General features: G+C 48.6%; 1 protein-coding gene across 1 annotated transcript in view; it reads right to left on the bottom strand.

Moving 5' to 3' along the window:
- The window catches only part of DNAJA1 (DnaJ heat shock protein family (Hsp40) member A1), a 165884-nt gene that overhangs the window by 88742 nt on the left and 53265 nt on the right, over positions 1 to 23877 (bottom strand). The window contains exon 5 of the mRNA XM_078676518.1: positions 20330 to 20557. Within this exon, the coding sequence (XP_078532644.1) occupies positions 20330 to 20557 (228 nt within the window). The remainder of the gene's footprint in view (positions 1 to 20329; positions 20558 to 23877) is intronic.

Below are 23877 nucleotides of genomic sequence, written 5' to 3' on the forward strand. Positions count from 1 at the left end.
TCAACACTGACAACGCGGCATACATGCTCAAGGCATTCAACACAGTGTTGAGGAATCTGTACCCAAACTCCATCCACATCACCTGCTTGGCACACATCATGAATCTTGTTGGAGAGTCATTTAGGAAGCCTTTTGTGGAGCTGAATGCTTTCCTGCTGTACTTCTCCCGCATCTTTTATATGGCCGGCAGCAGAAAGAGAAGGTACCTGCACCATCTTGCAGAGAACCACGGGATGAAGGCACGGGTGGCACCTGACCCTTGCAGCACCCGCTGGAATTCTTGGTTTGCCGCAGTCCAGTACCACTGCCAGCACTTTGAGGCCTATGCTGGGTTTGTGGAGTCAGAGATGCAACTCAGCAAGTCTCCCCCAGATTCCCTTGAAAATCTACAGAAGATTTTTAACACCAACCAAAGGGAGTGCATTAAAGTCCAATTGGACATTGTGGCAGAAAAATGCCAAAGCATTTTAAACCTGATGGAGCTATTCCAGAGTCAGACACCAGTGACCATGAAGGTATACGATTATTTGGAGGACCTCCACATGAACTTAACCAACAATTCAGTGCTCACTGTGGAGTCACTACAGCCGTTTGTACAGACCACTGCAGGGGCAAAATTAAGCCTGGCACAGAAAAAAAAAATTACAGCCCAGCTTAATGACGCTTTTGAACATTCACTAGAAAAGGTGGCCAAATACATGGGGGAGACCCAGCCAGGCATACAATTCTTGAAACAAGTGCGCCTCTTCAACCCTGCGCGACTCAGCATCCTGCCTAATGAGAAGAGTGCCTATTCAGCAATCCCTGGTTTCAGCGAAGTTCCCGACCAGGAGCTTCGCCTCTACTTTGACAATGTAGGGCCAGAAGCAGTGCAAGCGTCTTTTTCTGGACTTATTGACACCGACCTCTTTTGGCGTGGGCTGGCTGACCGCATTCCAGCTCTTTCCCAACTTGCAGCTGTGTATAAGGACTGTGTCACAAGCTCTGCAGATGCTGAAAGGAGCAACAGTATATACAAAATTATTCTCTCTTCCAGACGACGGTCCCTTTCAGAGCAATCAATCCGGGCATTATTGTTTTTACATTACAACCAGCAGCACAATACTGGTCTTGATTTGGAGTGCTCGGAAGAACTTACCGTACGTGGCCAAGACTAACATGCCTTTTAACTAAAACAAATGGGCTGAATTGTAAATAAACAAAATGTACATAGCTCCATGTTGTCAAATAACTCAAACAGTAAGATATCTGTGTTTGGTGTTGCAAAAACCACAAAATAAAATGCCGCTAAATTACCATTTTTGTGCCGCTAAATTTTCGTTTTTGTGCCGCTAAATTTGCCAATCCATGCCGCTATATCCTGGGGGGTCTGTACAGTGCACAGGCACACAGGCTACGTTTTAGATAAGCATTTCTCTCCTGTAATCTGAACTGGTCTGCACTTGTGAGTACATGTACTGAGTATTTACGATGGTGTGAATTTTAATTTCAAAATGCTATTTTCATGCCATTGGGCTGGCGAGAAATTTGTACTTCAACTTAAAACTCAAAGCTGCAACCGTAGTGTTATAGGGAAGTAATGTTTTCAGTTCGCAAAGTTTGGATCACATTCTGCATGCATAAGCTGGAAAGCAGTATGCTTGCCCTCTAAAGCGATGGTGCTGCAAAGTAGCAGAGAAACAAGTAAAATATCTTTCAGTTTGATCTGCTCCATTCTTTCTAACTTTTATACACACAGTGTAAACACTTGAATTGATGTGGACTGGACTGCTCTGCATGCATCCAGTAACAGAAAGCTCCCTAGAAATACTATTATTCCTGTTTTTAAAGTATGCTGAGCACAATGCATATGATCAGGAGTCTATTTTGTTCAGACACAGCAAATCTGTATGCATCCAAACTACTAAACTGGCTTAATCTGGTGAGAAAACAACTATGAATATACTACAGTACCAACTTGATTAGATCAATCCATGAACCCTCCCATCGACCCAAGGGGAAAAGAATCCTTTTGCTTAAAATAACTCACCCACCAGGGGTAGCCCCTGGTGGCATGCTTCATCATAGAGTTCCTTACTGTTCTGTTGCGGAACGGGGCAGCAGTATAACGTACCCGTATCATGTTTCTCATTTACAACCGTGAGGCGAAAAAGAAAAAGAAAACATTAAAAGTTCGTCCCTGTGGGAAAAAACCAATGCAAACGTGGGCACATCTAGGGCTCATACAGAGCGAAACTAAGTGTCATGCACCCTGGACAGCCCACCAAAACACATAGTGGGTACATACATACTAAGGCACTTAATAGTGTTCCATAGGTACACGGAGAGGCGGGCCTGTTGGCACACACTGGAGTGCGAAAGGAAAAAGAGGAAAGCATTTAGCAGGGTTCTCTTGCGAATTAAAGTCTCCACCTTACATACAGCTACAACATACTTATGACTTGAAGGTCCCCGCCTACTCGTTTAAAATACTTCCAACTGTGCCTGCAGCTTGAGGCAAACGAGCAGCCGTAGCAGTTGAAATACCCTTCCTTCTGACAGCTGCAACTCATAATTAAATGAACCCGACTTCTCTCCCGTGCCTCAGGGTTTTGTGCGAGGAAGACTAGAGCGTATCTGAAACAAAACGAATAGTGGCAGTACTTCCTGATTCCCGTAACTTAATTGTTACATTGCAACAAGTGCTTGGTGAAATTCCTGTGTGGGGTAATCTTTTCCAATATAGGTTTATGGACAGAAAATAGGGGCAAAAACCAAATGTTCAATAAGTGATGAAATCAAACATTAAAAGCAGGCATTAAAAACTGACCATGGATAATAGTACTAGACAATGGATAAAAAGATGTGCATGGGATTTTACCATTCAATCCTAATATATGTTGAAAGTCTTTTAACCCATTGCTGTTTCTTCTCGAGCAGGATTTTACCAGGTCCGGTAGGTGTTCTAACACCACACAGTTGAAGTCAGTCAATTTGTCACACTTTCCAAAGTAATGTGTTGACGTTTTGGTCATGCTGCAGCCACATCTGAAGTTAATTCTGTGTTCAAATTTTCTAGTTTTGATTTCTCTACTGGTCATCCCAATATATCGTAGTTTGCACAGACAGGTTATCATGTAGATGTACCAGGAGGTGTTACAATTGCTGAATTGTGAGCAAGACTTGGCTACTTCTACGCCCATGGGGGCCCTGTTCCCACTAGGTATACCACTCGACCCCCATAATATACAACCCTCATCTCCCACATGCTGGGCGTGGTGCAAGCTCGGCCAAACGCTGGGCTCCGGCCTCCTGTACTCCCATGCTCGCCCACTATACAAAAACCCATGTCTGCTGCTAACCACCGAGACGGTGGTGCACTGCACTTTGAAAAAATTTAACCTAAGCACCCTTGGGTCCCTTTTTCCAGATGACAAGGCACTCACCATGACTGATATCTCTGGTATCCGGCACAGACATATAGGGACAAATTTATAGCTACCAGAATACTTGAGGCACTACGGTCGTCCGTCTCTTCATTTGCGTTCCCCGCCCCCCGGAATTTGCGCCACTTACCCTACACTTTAGTGACCAAACCGGAGACCACTTGGTAACCAAATTATACCGGCCAAGTATGGCGCTCATACAGGTCAGGGACAGGGGGGTGAGGCAGCGGTGGGAGGAGGTTCTGGGTCTTCCATTGACTGACAAGGATTGAGCTCACTGCCATGAACAAATAAATAGTACCACCGGCACAAACTCCTCCATTTTAAATGTGTGCACATAACTCCACAACAGTTGACCCCACTAAATCGCCCAACTGCCTCAAATGTCAAACCCCGGATGGAGACTTCGCTCATATGACCTGGATATGCCCCCAGATAGCCGCATATTGGATGCAGATCTTCCAGACTATCTGATGTCATTTGCACACCAATTCTTCCCTATCTGAAATTGGCCCTGCTCGGGATGGGTAACAGTATGAAACGGGCACTGTAGGCTTGTCGCAATAGCACCTCTACTGGCGAAGACGGAACTCGCAATTCACTGGGTGACCAAACACAATCCCACAAAGCAGCATGGGAACGTAGCATGTCGTATTGCGAAATGTAAACTGAAATATATGCTACACTCCAACCCTCGTCCTCACGGCCTAAGGACATATGGCACGTGTATTGATGTTACTTGCGTCAGGCGCAGCACTCCTCCCCAGGCCTCTCTCCTGAGCACCAACTGCTCCCGGAGGATTCCGCACACAATACCCCTATAGGGTCAACTGTTTTGGTGACGCCATAGCGCAACACATACCCCCTGCCTAAAACGACTGGGATGTGCACCACTCAGGCACCCCTTCCAGAGTATCTAGGACTACACCAATTAGAACATACAACGTTCCCCCAGCGCAGCAGCCACAACACTTCACATTTTACACCCCCATAGAGGGCTCCCCCCCCCGTATATATTTGTTGAATTTTCTGTTTGTCTATTGGACATTGGCACCTGAACAATATAAATCGGCAAGAAAATAACCACAAGTCCCATGATGCACAGAAATGAAATCGCGCTATTAAGCGGAACTACTAAAGAGATGAATTGATGAGACTGAGTAAGCCGGAAATATACTGCAAACAGCCATCACACCCAGAGGAAGGAGCGGACAGCTTTGAAACGCGTTGGTGGAAGGTTGGGAAAAATACGGATGAAATGCTACCTTCAAGCAGGAAATAAAAGGATGTTCACATACCTGCTGCTGTCGTGTGCTTCTTTGCTGCAGGGCACATTGGATAACAATATAAGTCTATGTACAAACATATTGCTGACGCAGATGATATGATTGGACGTGTTTCTATGTTTTTTCTTTTTTGAAAAAATGTAATAGGTTTCTTCTTTTTTTTAATTTTTATTGCTGAATTGTCTCCGCCAGGCAGCTGGTCCCCAAATCCATACTCTTGGTAACTACGGTCATCGGACAGATGCTACAATTCCCGCACAGGTGGTGTATAGTTACTTTTGATAGAGGACCTAGGGTGGGGATGTCCTGTGCTTTCCTGCATAGGCGTCTAGTATGTACTAGTGAGTCCTCAGACTCGATGCGTTTTTTTGTGGGAGAACAGCAGTTTCTCAAAGTTCAGGGAGCCACCGTTCAGGATTTGCCAGTTCTTATTTATTATTTTGCTGACCAAGAATTAACTCTACGCCCACTCACTACCCTACTCCCTTTTCCAAAAAAAAGTGGTCCTGTGCGTCTCATGGGTTGTAGAATGCCCAGTTCCACCACATAACAGGAAGGAACTCTAGGATGAAGCGTGCCACCACACAGCGTACCTCTGGTGGGTGAGAGTTATTTGAAGAACAAGCATTGGAAATGCAATAAGTCTCGCAATAGAATAGTTAGACATTTTTCTTTTTGCAAATGGAAGAGTGGCGTTGCGTGGATGAGTGGCGTTGCGTGGGTGAGTGGCGTGGCGTGGGTGAGTGGCGTGGCGTGGGTGAGTGGCGTGGGTGAGTGGCGTGGCGTGGGTGAGTGGCGTGGCGTGGGTGAGTGGCGTGGCGTGGGTGCGTGGCGTGGGTGAGTGGCGTGGCGTGGGTGAGTGGCGTGGCGTGGGTGAGTGGCGTTGCGTGGGTGAGTGGCGTTGCGTGGGTGAGTGGCGTTGCGCGGGTGAGTGGCGTTGCGCGGGTGAGTGGCGTTGCGCGGGTGAGTGGCGTTGCGCGGGTGAGTGGCGTTGCGCGGGTGAGTGGCGTTGCGCGGGTGAGTGGCGTTGCGCGTGAGTGGCGTTGCGCGTGAGTGGCGTTGCGCGTGTGAGTGGCGTTGCGCGTGTGAGTGGCGTTGCGCGTGTGAGTGGCGTTGCGCGTGTGAGTGGCGTTGCGCGTGTGAGTGGCGTTGCGTGTGTGAGTGGCGTTGCGTGTGTGAGTGGCGTTGCGTGGATGAGTGGGGTTGGAATGCAATAAGTATCGCATTAGAAAAGTTGTAGTTATTGGTCTTGTAAATGACATAATTTATTTATTTTTGCGATGTTAAAATTGCTATATTGATGGCTTTGTCATTTACAATGCCAATAGTTATAACGTTTGCAAATGTGACACCTATAGCATTTGGAATGCAACATGTTTAGTATTTACGTGACTTATATGGCAGCTCTGGTCGTTATGCTACATCTCTAGATAGTTTTATCTTCCGCAAATGTGACACCTATTGTAACACAATATGTGTTGTGAGGGTGAGTGAGGGTGAGGGGTTGAGGGTGAGGGGTTGAGGGTGAGTGTGAGTGAGGGTGAAGGGTTGAGGGTGAGTGAGGGTAAGGCTGAGGTGTTGAGGGTGAGTGAGGGTAAGGAGTTGAGGGTGAGTGAGGGTGAGGGTGAGTGAGGGTGAGTGAGGGTGAGGGTGAGTGAGGGTGAGGGGTTGAGGGTGGGTGAGGGGTTGAGGGTGGGTGAGGGGTTGAGGGTGAGTGAGGGTGAGGGTGAGTGAGGGTGAGGGTGAGTGAGGGTGAGGGTGAGTGAGGGTGAGTGAGGGTGAGGGTGAGTGAGGGTGAGGGTGAGTGAGGGTGAGGGGTTGAGGGTGAGTGAGGGTGAGGGGTTGAGGGTGAGTGAGGGTGAGGGTGAGTGAGGGTGAGGTTGAGTGAGGGTGAGGGGTTGAGGGTGAGTGAGGGTGAGGGTGAGTGAGGGTGAGGGTGAGTGAGGGTGAGGGGTTGAGGGTGGGTGAGGGGTTGAGGGTGGGTGAGGGGTTGAGGGTGAGTGAGGGTGAGGGTGGGTGAGGGGTTGAGGGTGAGTGAGGGTGAGGGGTTGAGGGTGGGTGAGGGGTTGAGGGTGAGTGAGGGTGAGGGTGGGTGAGGGGTTGAGGGTGAGTGAGGGTGAGGGTGAGTGAGGGTGAGGGTGAGTGAGGGTGAGGGTGAGTGAGGGTGAGGGGTTGAGGGTGAGGGTGAGTGAGGGTGAGGGGTTGAGGGTGAGTGAGGGTGAGGTTGAGTGAGGGTGAGGGGTTGAGGGTGAGGGTGAGTGAGGGTGAGGGGTTGAGGGTGAGTGAGGGTGAGGTTGAGTGAGGGTGAGGGGTTGAGGGGTGAGGGTGAGTGAGGGTGAGGGGTTGAGGGTGGGTGAGGGGTTGAGGGTGGGTGAGGGGTTGAGGGTGAGTGAGGGTGAGGGTGAGTGAGGGTGAGGGTGAGTGAGGGTGAGGGTGAGTGAGGGTGAGTGAGGGTGAGGGTGAGTGAGGGTGAGGGATTGAGGGTGAGTGAGGGTGAGGGGTTGAGGGTGAGTGAGGGTGAGGGTGAGTGAGGGTGAGGTTGAGTGAGGGTGAGGGGTTGAGGGTGAGTGAGGGTGAGGGTGAGTGAGGGTGAGGGTGAGTGAGGGTGAGGGGTTGAGGGTGGGTGAGGGGTTGAGGGTGGGTGAGGGGTTGAGGGTGAGTGAGGGTGAGGGTGGGTGAGGGGTTGAGGGTGAGTGAGGGTGAGGGGTTGAGGGTGGGTGAGGGGTTGAGGGTGAGTGAGGGTGAGGGTGGGTGAGGGGTTGAGGGTGAGTGAGGGTGAGGGTGAGTGAGGGTGAGGGTGAGTGAGGGTGAGGGTGAGTGAGGGTGAGGGGTTGAGGGTGAGGGTGAGTGAGGGTGAGGGGTTGAGGGTGAGTGAGGGTGAGGTTGAGTGAGGGTGAGGGGTTGAGGGTGAGGGTGAGTGAGGGTGAGGGGTGAGGGTGAGTGAGGGTGAGGTTGAGTGAGGGTGAGGGGTTGAGGGTGAGGGTGAGTGAGGGTGAGGGGTTGAGGGTGAGTGAGGGTGAGGGTGAGTGAGGGTGAGGGTGAGTGAGGGTGAGGGTGAGTGAGGGGTGAGGGTGAGTGAGGGTGAGGGTGAGTGAGGGTGAGGGGTGAGTGAGGGTGAGGGTGAGTGAGGGGTTGCGAGTGAGGGGTTGCGAGTGAGGGGTTGCGAGTGAGGGGTTGCGAGTGAGGGGTTGCGAGTGAGGGGTTGCGAGTGAGGGGTTGCGAGTGAGGGCGAGTGAGGGGTTGCGAGTGAGGGCGAGTGAGGGGTTGCGAGTGAGGGCGAGTGAGGGGTTGCGAGTGAGGGCGAGTGAGGGGTTGCGAGTGAGGGCGAGTGAGGGGTTGCGAGTGAGGGCGAGTGAGGGCGAGTGAGGGCGAGTGAGGGCGAGTGAGGGCGAGTGAGGGCGAGTGAGGGCGAGTGAGGGCGAGTGAGGGCGAGTGAGGGCGAGTGAGGGCGAGTGAGGGCGAGTGAGGGCGAGTGAGGGCGAGTGAGGGGTTGCGAGTGAGGGCGAGTGAGGGCGAGTGAGGGCGAGTGAGGGCGAGTGAGGGCGAGTGAGGGCGAGTGAGGGCGAGTGAGGGCGAGTGAGGGCGAGTGAGGGCGAGTGAGGGCGAGTGAGGGCGAGTGAGGGCGAGTGAGGGCGAGTGAGGGCGAGTGAGGGCGAGTGAGGGCGAGTGAGGGCGAGTGAGGGCGAGTGAGGGCGAGTGAGGGCGAGTGAGGGCGAGTGAGGGCGAGTGAGGGCGAGTGAGGGCGAGTGAGGGCGAGTGAGGGCGAGTGAGGGCGAGTGAGGGCGAGTGAGGGCGAGTGAGGGCGAGTGAGGGCGAGTGAGGGCGAGTGAGGGCGAGTGAGGGCGAGTGAGGGCGAGTGAGGGCGAGTGAGGGCGAGTGAGGGCGAGTGAGGGCGAGTGAGGGCGAGTGAGGGCGAGTGAGGGCGAGTGAGGGCGAGTGAGGGCGAGTGAGGGCGAGTGAGGGCGAGTGAGGGCGAGTGAGGGCGAGGGGTTGAGGGTGAGTGAGGGTAAGGTTGAGGGTGGGTGAGGGTGGGTGAGGGTGGGTGAGGGTGAGTGAGGGTGAGTGAGGGTGAGTGAGGGTGGGTGAGGGTGAGTGAGGGTGAGTGAGGGTGAGTGAGGGTGAGTGAGGGTGAGTGAGGGTGAGGGGTTGAGGGTGAGGGGTTGAGGGTGAGGGTGAGGGGTTGAGGGTGAGGGGTTGAGGGTGAGGGGTTGAGGGTGAGGGTGAGGGGTTGAGGGTGAGGGGTTGAGGGTGAGGGGTTGAGGGTGAGGGGTTGAGGGTGAGGGGTTGAGGGTGAGGGTGAGTGAGGGTGAGGGGTTGAGGGTGAGGGGTTGAGGGTGAGGGTGAGTGAGGGTGAGGGGTTGAGGGTGAGTGAGGGTGAGTGAGGGTGAGGGCGAGTGAGGGCGAGTGAGGGCGAGTGAGGGCGAGTGAGGGCGAGTGAGGGCGAGTGAGGGCGAGTGAGGGCGAGTGAGGGCGAGTGAGGGCGAGTGAGGGCGAGTGAGGGCGAGTGAGGGCGAGTGAGGGCGAGTGAGGGCGAGTGAGGGCGAGTGAGGGCGAGTGAGGGCGAGTGAGGGCGAGTGAGGGCGAGTGAGGGCGAGTGAGGGCGAGGGGTTGAGGGAGGGTGAGGGTGAGTGAGGGTGAGGGGTTGAGGGTGAGTGAGGGTGAGGGGTTGAGGGTGAGTGAGGGTGAGGGGTTGAGGGTGAGTGAGGGTGAGGGGTTGAGGGTGAGTGAGGGTGAGTGAGGGTGAGTGAGGGTGAGTGAGGGTGAGTGAGGGCGAGTGAGGGTGAGTGAGGGCGAGTGAGGGTGAGTGAGGGCGAGTGAGGGCGAGTGAGGGCGAGTGAGGGGTTGAGGGAGGGTGAGGGTGAGTGAGGGTGAGGGGTTGAGGGTGAGGGGTTGAGGGTGAGTGAGGGTGAGGGTGAGTGAGGGTGAGGGTGAGGGGTTGAGGGTGAGTGAGGGTGAGGGCGAGTGAGGGTGAGTGAGGGCGAGTGAGGGTGAGGGGTTGAGGGAGGGTGAGGGGTTGAGGGTGAGGGTGAGTGAGGGTGGGTGAGGGGTTGAGGGTGAGGGGTTGAGGGTGAGGGGTTGAGGGTGAGGGGTTGAGGGTGAGTGAGGGTGAGTGAGGGTGAGTGAGGGTGAGTGAGGGTGAGTGAGGGTGAGTGAGGGTGAGTGAGGGTGAGTGAGGGTGAGTGAGGGTGAGTGAGGGTGAGTGAGGGGTTGAGGGAGGGTGAGGGCGAGTGAGGGCGAGTGAGGGTGAGTGAGGGTGAGTGAGGGTGAGTGAGGGTGAGTGAGGGTGAGTGAGGGTGAGTGAGGGTGAGTGAGGGTGAGTGAGGGTGAGGCTGAGTGAGGGTGGGTGAGTGAGGGTGAGGGGTTGAGGGTGAGGGGTTGAGGGTGAGTGAGGATGAGGGGTTGAGGGTGAGTGAGGATGAGGGGTTGAGGCTGAGTGAGGGTGATTGAGGGTAAGGGGTTGAGGCTGGGTGAGGGTGAGGGGTTGAGGGTGGGTGAGGGTGAGGTGTTGAGGGTGAGGTGTTGAGGGTGAGTGAGGGTGAGTGAGTGTGAGTAAGGGTGAGTGAGTGTGAGTAAGGGTGAGTGAGTGTGAGTGAGTGTGAGTGAGTGTGAGTGAGGGTGAGTGAGGGCGAGGGTGAGTGAGGGTGAGTGAGGGTGAGTGAGGGTGAGGCTGAGGGGATGAGGGTGAGTGAGGGTGAGGGGTTGAGGGAGGGTGAGGGTGAGTGAGGGTGAGTGAGGGTGAGGGGTTGAGGGTGAGTGAGGCTGAGGGTGAGTGAGGGTGAGGGGTTGAGGGTGAGTGAGGGTGAGTGAGGGTGAGGGTGGGTGAGGGTGGGTGAGGGTGAGTGAGGGTGAGTGAGGGTGAGTGAGGGTGAGGGTGATTGAGGGTGAGTGAGGGTGAGGGTGATTGAGGGTGAGTGAGGGTGAATAATAATGGCACCTCAGCACCGGTGGTGTGAATGCTCATAGGATATTTTTGACTACTGTACATTCTATTGGATACGCTATTTTGCCAGCTCACTGTAACATTAAAACTGGTTGGTTTAAGTCTAACAAAAAAATATGATAAAGCTGCACGTGCCTTTTCTTTTTTAAATGTGATGCAGAAGAAAATTATCCATGACCAATAGGACTCTGTCAGTACTGCAAACCTAAGTTACACATACGTCAGTCCGTTCAAAACGAAGACCACAGTTACAAACGGCAGCACCATTCTCAACTTCAAGATGGTGACTATTAAGTTTGGTTCTTTGTTTCAACCAGAAAGTCACAGTGAAAACAAGCATTGGCATAGCCAATAGGTCTCGCAGTTGTTAGAGTTTGAGCCATTGGCATTGTAAATGGCACTGCCTTTTATTTGTGTTGGTTTTTAAAACGTAAATAAAAGGCATTGTCAATTACAATGCCAATAGGTTTAACTCTCGCAAATGCAAGACCTATTGCATTAGTAAGTTGTTGGATGCAAAGTTACCAGACAGAAACCGCCACAACATTTCCAACAAATAAATAAATACAGATCCTGGAGATGCTGTCAGACAGAGTACTTAAATTAAGGGTTCCAGGTGATAATACAATTTGGAGGCAGCACTTTAAACCATGCCCTGGCCATGACTTGGAAAAGAAATAACTAACATAATTTAGGTGGCGAATACAGATGTAATAAATAAATCTTCAGCATCATTTCAAATGTTTAAAAATGCAAACTATGTTTCTTGAAATAGGATTAGTACCCAGACCTACAAAGTGCACAGTCAGTAATCTAAAAACAAAGTGTTGATCTGCTAGTGTGCTGAGTTTATGACACTGCCCTGGTAACATTACATGTGAAGTTTAATGGTTACTGAAGGAGGGTGGAGTAGGAGAGGCAGCAATGAATCTCGGCAGGGAGCTCATTTATGGAAAGAAACAACCTAACAAAGTAAAGAGGCTCCGCTCGGCAGGCAGTCATGTGAGAAAATAGCTGTTGTGTGTGAAAAGCGTGGCACAGCAGAAAGTGTACAGAGGAGCAGGACAGCATACCAGGTCCGTTAAGTGGAGAAAGTGCACGGAGCAGAGATGCACACTGGCGAGAGAGCCATAAAAGCACAGATGAGAAGGAATGAGCAGCAGTAGGGAGGCAGCTGAAACAGCCCCGCCGCTCCGCATCGGGGTTGAATTATCGGCGATTAAGTCATTTCCCCCTCATTCTATACAAAAATGAGAAACATTGAGCAATACATCTTACAGGCTACAAATAAATGAAGTGCGCTAAACACAAAACATTTACTACAAAAAGAACCCGTAAATGTGGCCTGAAAATAAAGTGCCCGTTGCGTTTCAAAATCGGATTGTAGCTAAAAGAAAGCACTGCTTTGTTAACTTGCACAAGCACAGTGGCACACAATAATGGGTGCAGACTGTAAATAAACAGTGTGCTGAAATTTGGAGAGTGCTTCACGTTTGCAATTTACCTCGAGGCAAACGCTTTCGAGGAATACGAACCGCTGCAGTGGTGTGGCCAAGGTGCCCTCGGTCGGGGACATAAACGAGTGCACCATTAAAGACCCCAGCAGTGGGGTAGCAGGGGGGCAGCGAGGATCGGCATGCATGCATCTGAGGAGCTCCCTGGAGTTAAAGTGCAGCAGCAGTAACCTGAAAAGTGAGGAGAGCGGCTACTTGCGCAGGCACACAAGAGGTTTTTCGTGCATCTGGGGCCTGGAGCGATGCTTGAGGAGCCGGCCCAAGTACTAGGAGATTGAAAAGATTTATCTGCGACTCCTCTAAGTAAAAATCAATAGCAGGTGAGCTGGAGAGAGATAATGAAAGAGAAAGGAAAGAGGGGAGGAGGAGAGAGAAATGACCAAACGAATCGGTCGGAAAGAGCGGGAGACAGCGAACTTGCGAGAGGGAGATGTCATAGAAGAAAGCGAGAATGAAGAGGAAAAGAGAGAACGAGTGTGACATAAGAGAACTACACAAAAGGAACTAAAGATGAAGGAGAATGGAAACGAAAGAGAGGGACGGGGCAGAAAGGTAGAGAGTAAGAAAGAACAGATAGAACTGAGAGACGGGAAGAGAGACCGGGCACGTGTGGGGAGGGGGGAGGGGGGAGGGGGGAGGGAGTAGAGAAAGACCAACGGAGATCAATTAAACAAGCAGAAACACGAGAGACGGCCTGCGGCCGTCAAAGTGAAGTGGACACGGCGGGAGGGGGCGGAGCGGGGAGAGCGGCATGTGGGTGTGAAGAAGCCGGGGCCTTTGAAGTGAAGCTAAGCTTCACTTCAAAAGGTGTCGGAGGAATGCGGCTGAGGGAACAGACGGCGATTGCGGCTGAGGGAACTGCTGTGCACGCGCTTTTAAGCTCAATGCACATGCGCATTGAGCTTAAAAGTCACGGGCACTGCAAGGAATCGCCACGATTCCTTGCAACTTGGTTAAAGACTGTTTAAGCCGCAATAGGCTCGCAAGCTCGATGCGCATCGACAGGCGAGACCTAAAAATGAAACCTATTCTTCCATTAGTCACAGTGGGTGGGGCTGAGTCGAAAAATAAAGTGTAGTGTAATCTGCTGCAAAAACGAAGGATTTTGCATGCATAAGAATGGAAACACTTGCCATCTTGCATTATAATCGTTAATAAAGAGGGGCACAAAACAACTGGTTTTGTCCTCTTGTATTGAAATAAACATCGTAAAAGGATGATAATCGCGTGGTAAGCTACACAAACTTGATTCAGTTTAGCTTTGCCGAACTTGTGTGGTGAGGGAAGGCTAGGCCTGCTACTTTTGGTGCTATAATGTGATGTGCAAAAATATTAGTACCATTTAGAACAAGGCTTAACGAATCATTAACAAAAAAGGAACATGTAGAAATAAAATCGTTCTTATGCAACCTGTTCCTATCGAATAACTTAAACACTATTAAAACATGCTCACTAAGTGCAAACAGGATCATTAAAATACTATGACTAATCAATAAAGAGACCTGGAGCAGGTTCTATACAAGATGGACAGATTGTGGCTGGATATTTCTTAAAGGGAGTGGGGCGGACATTTCCTTTCCAAACAGCTTCGCGCGGCCCATATGTCCAAAGAAATAAATCAAAGATAAGACCGGCTGATTGTACCCGCGCTGGTGGGATTCGGAGGCAGTGGCACAGATGCCGCTGATATGCTTTTAATTTAAAAGTAAAGCTTTCTTATTGTAAAAATGATTTAAGATGCCAGTGATAATGGGATGAGCTGGATGAGACTACATTTGTTCTGTCGGGGAGGGGGGGTTGGGAATTAGAGAGGGCGCTGACAAATCTTTATCAGCTACAATAGCACACAAGTGCGCGCTGCATACAAGGGCCGTTCATATCTTCGTGGTTCTCATTTTTCACAGATTTGCGGGGCTTAGCTCGACATACGGATGGCATTAAGAGCATTACAGATTTAAAAGATGTGATCATCATGAGAACAAGAAGAGAAAGTCTGCAATGAACCCAGAGCTGGGCGAGCAGGAGGACTTTCCTTCATCTGGCACAGATTTTCGACAGCACTTGACAGAAATCAAAGGAAACCCGTTTGACGGCCATCATTACGAGTGCTTACCCAAAACCCAGACACCAAAATTAGTATGAATACAAAATCTCCCGTTTTATTGAATAAATAGTAGTGGTAAAGGATGTACAATAAATAATTCTGCTGGATGGTCTGAGCATTCCACTAGAAAAGTCACCAACAAAGCGAGTTTCCAGCAAATCCACCGATGCAATACAATGCAAGTATTGTGTGAGCAGTTTTAGCTTTAGCTTTAGACAGCTGCGACACGGCAGGCAGGGGAGGAGAGTAGGAGGAGGAGGGGGGAGGAGAGTAGGGGAGGCACGGCCTAGCGGCCGTGCGCTTGAAAGTAGATCAACAAGATTCTGTGATCTGCGACACGGCGGGCAGGGGAGGTGGCGGAGCGGGGAGAGGGTGGGAGGGGTGGGGGGTTGGGAATTAGGGAGGGCGCTGACAAATCTTTATCAGCTACAATAGCACACAAGTGCGCGCTGCATACAAGGGCCGTTCATATCTTCGTGGTTCTCATTTTTCACAGATTTGCGGGGCTTAGCTCGACATACGGATGGCATTAAGAGCATTACTCTATAAATAAATCGAGCTTGCTCAATAAAAAAATTCAGTAATTTACGTGCTGAATGGCAAATTTAAAGGTCTATGCATTCAGTTCTCCAGTTACTGTACAAACACGGAAAATTACTTTTAACGTAAGTGTGTACTAACTACTCATTTAGACAGTGGGGGCCTTGGAATCACCTTGTCGGTGTCCAGTCCGCATGACATTTCCGACTAAGCACCGGTTCCACACTGTGACAACCGGCTAGTTGTGGTCGCACAAAAGCTCTCCGACTGAGATCTTTATTCAAACGACCGATAAAGACAAACGTGAGCCGGAGGAGAGTAGGCAATGGATATGTTCTCACTAGGACTCCAGGTCGCGCAGTATAAAGTAAAGGATTAATCCATGTGACCCCGCCACCCCATGACAAAAGATGCCGAAGCCTTCCCGACTACCAAAGAAGCCTTCACAGCACCGGAAAGACAGGCCAGAACCATGACCGGCCTTTGGGGGAATACTTCACCCTTCTAGACAAGGTGCCGCTGTGGCCAGGAAAGACCGGACGGCCCCTATCCAAGTAAAACAGCTTGCTCATGCATTTCACTGTACCCAAGGACTCTGTCACAACTCACCGAATGAAAGTCTGAGAAGAAACGGGCGACGTGAATGGGCTGAGCGGCGACGACTGTGCGGACTTCCCCCCTTTACGCTGTGCGACGCCGGAGAGGAGGGAAAGAGGAGAAACAAGACGGAGGGCATTGCTGTGGGGAGGGGGTGGAGGAGAAATGCACACGGCGGGCAGGGGAGGGGGCGGAGCGGGGAGAGCGGCATGTGGGTGTGAAGAAGCCGGGCCTTTGAAGTGAAGCTAAGCTTCACTTCAAAAGGTGTCGGAGGAATGCGGCTGAGGGAACAGACGGCGATTGCGGCTGAGGGAACTGATGTGCACGCGCTTTTAAGCTCAATGCACATGCGCATTGAGCTTAAAAGTCACGGGCACTGCAAGGAATCGCCACGATTCCTTGCTTGTTAGTTAAAGGTTGTTTAAGCCGCAATAGTCTCGCAAGCTCGATGCGCATGCGCATCGACAGGCGAGACCTAAAAAGGATTATTTTCCCCTTAGGTCGACGGGTGGGTTTTTAGATTTATCCAATCGAGTTGGGCTCTATGGTTTGTGCAAAGTTCGGTGTCAGAGGAGAGTTAGCTTTTCACACCCCTCAATTCGTTTATGCATAGTAGAGTACCTCAACACCTAGAATGTAAATCTAAGGACTAATGTGCCACTTTCTGTTGAAGGCTGGCAACTGAATAGTTTTGTCAGTATGGGAAAGTGACTACCACTGGCAGAAACAGTTTCTGTCTAAAACAATCACAAGTGTAGCATGCATCTAGCCAACTTCACATTTTGATGTTATTTCCACAACAACACAAAGGATCATTCCCTATATTTTGAGTGAGCCATTGAAATGGGGATCGCTGAACAGAGCTGGAGAAACAATAGGCGGGACTATGCTTTTAAGCTCTTCCAAGAATACTTAAATGGAAGATAGTTACTTACCGGTAACTAACTTTTCCAACATTGGTATATGTCACATGCTTGCATCATCCCCATTAAGAGATTAAGTTGGACTCATATGATGGAGGCCTTTTATTACAAAGCTAACCACTATTTTGCCTTGTAAATGTTATTAGTATATTTCACTCCTACATGCACTAGACCAATCTCCGACCGGAAGCAAATCGAGCTGAGAGAATCTTTTCTTCAGTTGCCAGGAACCTCGAGTGTCATGGTGCAAGACATAATACAGCATCTGGAGAGGAAGTCTGTTAACAAGCCCAGAGAATGGAGGGGGGGGGGGAATGCGAGGTGAAAGAGCCCTCTGAACCTAAGACTAGCTAGGCCACATCAGGGTAATTAGTCAACATGGTTCCTTTTAAGGTTGAGTCTAGGCTGCAAAAGTTCTACGGTGAACTTATGGTGGGCTTCAGACCCACCCACTGCTTACCATTGATTGGCGTTATTGTCACTCATTTGTTCACTTCTTACTCAATGGCATTTTCTTCCATCTTGTGCGCTTGTCCATCCCCTGGGGCATAGCCTCTGTATTTCCCACTTTTAGGGTACTATCTTTTTTTTCTTTTTGCTTAAGCACTCTATTTAAGAGTGCATCAATTTTCCAGCAGTCTGCTTCTCCCCACTCTGTGTTGCTCTGGTGCTTTTTCCTACACTCCAGTGTTCTCTCTCTCATGTGCGTGTCCCCCAATCTTGGTTGTCTCCACCTCTACTTTGACCCACTGAGAGTGCCCCAGCATCTATTAGTCTATGATGCCATCTAGAGCCCCGGCTGCTTCTTTTCTAATCCTGCGTTTTCGCTCATTTAATATTAAGAGGTCTTGAGAGCACCTGGTCATTTTTTATGATGAACGTTTCACTCTTGAGCAGGTGGGAGTAGCCACTCCTCAGTCTGATACAAAGCCCTCATGTAGTTGCGAAATTAGTCACTACTGAGTAGATTTCCTTAGAAACACTGGCAATCAGGACTCATGCATTGGACCCACTGAATTTTTCCGGCTTCCACGCACACCTGTGAAAAAGAAAACGGGGGCGGGGTGGGCGGTCAATTTAGCTTTTAACCAATTAGAGCATGGTATGCCTTTCTTTCCTTTAATCTGCCACCTATACAGAAACGTTCATAATTTTGTGAGCTAGTTCGTTCTCTCTAGGAAATGTTTACCAGGAGGCGGGACAGTCTCTCCGCTGGTCAGAGCTTCCCTACACCATGCGGCGTAATAAGTTCCTTTCAGTAAAGCAACTGTGCTTGTCTCCTACACATCTCCCTCACAGTGGCTGTTATTGCAAGGCGATTGGTTTTCTTGTTTTGGTGAGTGCCACACAGAGCAATGCTGCAAAACCCACAGAGTCACGAAGACAATTACATACCCCAGTGCCAAGGGAAACTTTCCCAGTCCTGGGATACTATTTGTAGCAAAGATGTAGTTCACGCAGCAAACCTCTAGTCTTTTAAATACAGAAGATGGACTTGTATATTAGTTTGTTTTATTATTTTGGTGCAGTAAAGCAGTTTCATTTTAAACTTAGAGTACACAATGTAAGAAGACATCTTAATATAAGGGAAAAGGAGCAGCTCCCGCCCGTACAAACTAATTATAAAAGTAAAATGCACCAGAATGAACGGCTTTGACATGAATACCAAAAGTAACCTTTATTATTATTTTATTCCAAGCTCTCATACTGTAGCTCACACCCAATTCAGTGTGTTGCAGAGGTGCATGGATCGTATCCTTGAGTAAGAAACAAACTTTGAACTAATATTCATTGTCTCACAAAAGCCATGACATTTCATAATCCCACAGTAAGCCTATGTAACTTGCATTAAAATAGCCACATTTCTTCTCAGATTACAAAAGAAAGGGATACCTTTTGTGTCGCGCACTCACATTGATACCATATACTGATTTATACCATATACTTATTTAGAGGATGCACCCCGCCTATTAATCCTCTGTCTTATCACTGAACGCTACTGTTATGTAAAAATATCGAATTTTATCATATAGCAAGACTTTAATCATCAAACCGTCTCTCAATTAAAAACACTACATCCAAATACATCCTTATTACACTTATGGTGATACTATATTTGTTGTAAAACAATAAAAACACTATTAGGACCATATATATTTCTCATCACAGTAATAGATTTGCATGAGTTTAAAACGTTTTTAGGTCTCGCGACCCATCAATGCGCATGCGCATTGAGCGGAGCGAGAATTCAAGTGCTCAAAATACTCATGAAACCAAGGGTTTTTTCGTGCGGTTTTCTTCGAGTTCACGTGAATCACGTGACCAAACAAGCACGCGCATCGACCTCCCTCCCTCCTAATTGCATTTCTTCACGGCCGCCACCACATCAAAGGGCTTCTCCCAGCGTGCGCTCTGCAGCTTCTCCTCCCCTAATTATTCATGGCTGGCCGGCCGTACTTTCAGTTTCCCGGCCGCTCTTGTTTATTGCATCTTCTCGCTCTCTTTTTGCTCCCCCTTCATTTTCTCTCTCCCTCTCCGTTTTTTTTACCCTTTATTTACTCTCTCTATCACCTTATTTCTCTTTCTCTCTTTCATTCCCCTTCATTGACTCTCTGTTCCCTTGATTATTTCTCCTCTTGCTCTCTCTTCTCGGACTCTTCTCAGGCCATCTGTTTTTCTCCTCTAAGCAGGCTCGCTACCCGCCCCCTGCTTCACGGACGGACTTGTTTGACCAGCATCACTCCCACCTACTCCTCAACTCAAGTTGGGCATAAAAAGAAGGGGCTTTCACTGTGACATTTCCAACAGCCTGCTCCGTTGCTGCGACTGGCTCGATTACATGTCTACATTACATTACATTAGGTCTCGCATTTGCGAAAGTTTAAGCTATTGGCATTGTTAATGACAATGCCTTTTTTATCTGTTTTGAAACCAACATATAAATAAATGGCATTATCATTTACAATGCCAATAGCTCAAACTCTCGCAAATGCGAGACCTATTGCATTGCAAATGCTTGTTTTTGCTTCTCACAAAGTGACAAACTGACAATTATAAAAGAACCTTTTTCACAAAACCAAAATTAATCAAAGATTGACAATTGACCAACAATGCCCAAATCACAGTCTTGTGTAGAATACAAAGTGCTTGCACTAGCTCCCTTTCGTTTTTATACCCTGCTGATGCTAAACCAGTTGGAACCTATTTATGAGGACGATATCTTGAATTCCATCCAAGATCGGTAGTGCATTTGTCAAGCTCAATCTTCTTTTTGAGGTGCAACTCCTCAAGTCAATCAGGTTTTGACACTACGTTTTTGGAGCTGGCTGAAAATGTTGGTGTTCAGGTGTGAGCTAGGACCAGAATTTTGCCAGTGCACTACAAGTTTGAGTAATAGATGGTCCACCGTCACTTGTCAAACGCTGCTTCACAGAGCCCAGTGCACCACAAACAAAGCAGTGTTCGCCATACTCCACCCACACCCGTCATTAGTGTCTTCCTTGAATTTTTAGGCACACCCTCAAAAGAAACTCAAGAAAGCGATGTGCATCGCAATTTGTGCGCACTGTGCCCGTAGTCAATCCCTTAACATTACTGGTCTTTTTGAATTGAAATACCATACACACGAGAGACTCATTGCTATACCTTGGCAACAGACCTTACATACCCAATGGATGCTATTCAAGAGAAATGCTATTTTATTTCAGAAGAAAGGTGGTTTGTAAGCATTTCTCGACATAAGACTAAAAAGTAACATGTTAGAAAAGAGTTCATCAATCCATTTTCTTGTTGCAGACCTGGGAACAAACCTTTTTGCATCAGAAAGTTTGTTTACACAATTATGCATCATAGAACTACAAAAATTGAGGGAAAAAAACTTTGCATTTGGCACTGGTATTTACAGTGTAGGACTTTGGATCAAACATTACACCAATCAAGTAATTAACACTATGAAGCCCTAGGCAATACAAATGTACGTCCCTTAAGAAAGTGCTCTACCTTTATCCAAGTGAACTTCTAGTATCTTCTTTTCCCTTACAATTTTCCTTCCATTGCAGGTTTTACATTTGTCTTTTGGATTGATTCGCTCTCCTTGGCCCTGGCATTCCATGCACATGGATTGGATCTGTTGGACCATTCCTGGCCCGATTTGGTGAATTCTTATTTGCATGCCAGTGCCTCTGCATGTAGGACAGCATTCCACCGCACCTTTTTTGCCACCACGACCTGAAGAGAAAAACAGTATCGGATGAGACTCAAGACCAAAAATGTATCTGCCAAATGGAAAATCAAGCATTGAACCTAATTAAGGAGGCCAAAAAGCAATTTTACAGTTTGTTACATCCATACATTTAAAATCAGACCAGAAACTAGCAGGATTACCTTCATATTTAGTGTGTTAGGAATGAGTTGTAAGACACATTAATAGCACAAGAATGACTAGTATCCATTCAACAGTTTGCAAGAAAGCTCAGTGAATTAAATACATACAACCCGGTGTGCCCTGTAGGTCATAAATTACTAGCAATGCTTGCATTAAATCTCTAGTTTCCTGGCTATCTTCCTGAAGCATGAGGCCCATACTGTGCTGCTGTACTCTCACTACCACCACTCAGTTTTCTTACCGTCGGAAATATGCTTTTTGCTCCGATCACTCGGGTGAAACTTCTTTCATCAATTCTCACATCAACGGACGAAACTTTGGCCCCTACTTGGAAATATTAGTGTTTTTTTGCCACTCCATACATTTGGTTTAAGACTTGATGTTAGCTTTCTCTCTGCAATCACTCAATGTTTTAATCAGCCTTTCTCATCCATGCGGTTTACCACTTTTATTACAGCCTTGCTTCTAGCATCTGTTCATTCAATAGTTCATGTAATTTCTACACCAACAAGAACAAAAGTTACTTACCTGTAAACTGTGGTTCTCCAGTATTGGTGTCTTTCATAGATTCACATGCTTGAATATTCCCCGTCGTCGAAGTGGGAGTCCCACGGTACATAAAATAGCAGTAACATATGCATGTATACATGAAAATATCATAAAAAAAATATACATACATACATATAATGTAATAAAATGTAAATTTTAAAAGTACCATAGAACATTATAAGCCCATTGAAAAGCCTAAGGGAGAACTCACTTTAGTAGCATATTAGTGTCATTATGTGTTGGTTCACATTCCAGCCAATCAGGCTGTAGCCTCCTCTAGAACCTTCTCCTCAGAAGCCCAAGTCCTCAGATTTTCGTAGCACAAAGTAAGTAAAAAGTGCCCGAGGAGAAGAGAGCCTCTGAGGGGAGGATGGGAGGGTCGCATGTGAATCTATGAAAGACACCAATACTGGAGAACCACAGTTTACAGGTAAGTAACTTTTGTTCTTCTCCAGTATTAGGGGTGTCTTTCATAGATTCACATGCTTGAATAAGAGTAGAAAGCAGTAAATCATCACATAAGTCATAAAGGTGATATACCAAAGCAAGTAAGGTAAACATATCAGTCAATATGTAATAAATACTAAAATAGTAATAGAAAAACCTTTATGACTGGAGGCGGGTAGCAACAGAGGCTCACCTTTATTGGAAAAGATTCCGCAGCACCGCTTGACCTACTGCCGCATCTGCGGCGTCTGTTGATTGCAGGCAGTAGTGTTTTGTAAAAGTATGGCTGCTACACCAAGTAGCAGCTCTGCAGATCTGCCTCAGGGGTACCCCCGCAAAAAGGGCAGCAGAAGTAGACACCCCTCTAGTTGAGTGAGCACGAACTGGAGCAGAAAGGGGCTTCCCAGCCCGTTGGTGGCAAAAGGATATCCACCTCGTTATGGTCTGTTTGGTAACATGTTGTCCTTTGCAAATTGGGCCATACGCCACAAACAATTGATCTGACTTTGACAGTTGCAGTTCGCGGAATGTAAAATTTGAGACAACGTTTCACATCCAATGAATGTAATGACCGCTCAGCTGGAGTTTGCGGAGCAGGAAAGAAAGTCTTCAGGATTACAGGTTCGTTGAGATGAAAGTCACTGGGAACCTTCGGAATGAATTTAGGATTAGTTCGCAATGTCACAGCCTCATTGGAGAATTGTAGAAAAGGAGGCTGTATGGTAAACGCCTGGATGTCACCGACACGTCTCGAGGATGTCAAGGCAAGCAACTTTCCATGTGAGAAATTTTAGACTTGCAGAGTGGATAGGCTCAAATGGAGGTAGAAGCAGTTGAGACAAGACCAAATTTAAGCTCCAAGCAGGTGGAGGGCGACGAATAGGTGAAAACATCCTAAAAAGGCCCTTGTAAAATTGCTTAATGATTCTCGAGGAACATAGAGATGTAGAACCATCATGACGGAAGCGGGAAATCGCCGCCAGAAACACTTTAAGAGTTGAGTGTGCAAGTCCTGATCTCGCCAGGGATAAAAAGAAAGGCAAGATCGGTTCCGGTTTTGCGGTCATGGGGTCCAAACCTTTAGTGTGGCACCAGACACAGAAACGCTTCCACTTTAACTGATGGGTTTTAATGGTGGATGGAGCGCGAGCGCGCGCTAACACCTCTCTGCAGTATTCGTCGATATTCAAACGTGCAAATTCATTGTAATAAGGTTCCAGGCATGGAGTTGGAGGTATGCCGGATCCGGGTGACAGATTTGTCCCTGCTTCATCGTGAGGAGGTGAGGTAGAGGATGAAGCGGTATCGGGTCGGACTGTGAAAATAGGAGCAGGTCCGTGAACCATGGACGCCTCGGCCATTTGGGTGCAATCAGGATGATGTGGCAAGGTTGAAACCTCATCCTGTGTAACAGGCGAGGAATTAGAGGAAGTGGAGGGAAAGCGTAGATTAAGTTGTTCGACCAATTGATCGAAAATGCATTTCCGCTCGACTCTCTGTGGGGATGCCGACTTGCAAAGCGTTGGCATTTCCTGTTGGTAGCAGTCGCGAAAAGATCCATCTGCGGCTGACCCCACCGCCGGAAGATGAAATCGACGGTTGGTTGAGTTCCCACTCGTGATTGTCTGACGACGCCCGGCTGAGTCCGCCAGAACATTGGCCACACCCGGCACATGGATGGCTGTGAGATGAATTTGGTGTTGAATCGCCCAATCCCATATATCTTGTGCCAGTTGTGAAAGTAGGAGAGACCTCGTGCCGCCCTGTTTGTTGAGGTAGTGCATGCTGGTGGTGTTATCTGTCCTCACCAGCAGAGTGTGTCCCTGCACTAACCTCTGGAAGGACTTTAGGGCCAAGAAAATCGCCATGAGTTCCAGGCGATTGATATGCCAAGTACGTTGGATAGCCCTCCACTTTCCTTTTACAGACATGCCGTCGAGATGCGCTCCCCATCCCTCGAGAGACGCGTCTGTTGTAAGCGTCAGAGTCGGAGGTTCGTCTTGGAATGAACGGCCCGCAGATATGTTTGGAGGGTGAGCCCACCACTCCAGCGCTTTCTGGATGCGAGGTGTTAGGAGGACTTTGTCCTCGAATGACCCTGACACCTGTTTCCACTGTTTGTCTAATTCCTCCTGTAGAGCCCTCATGTGCAATCTGCAATTGGGGA

The sequence above is a fragment of the Lissotriton helveticus genome, chromosome 2_1 (assembly GCF_964261635.1).
Source record: "Lissotriton helveticus chromosome 2_1, aLisHel1.1, whole genome shotgun sequence".
Classification (NCBI taxonomy): domain Eukaryota; kingdom Metazoa; phylum Chordata; class Amphibia; order Caudata; family Salamandridae; genus Lissotriton; species Lissotriton helveticus.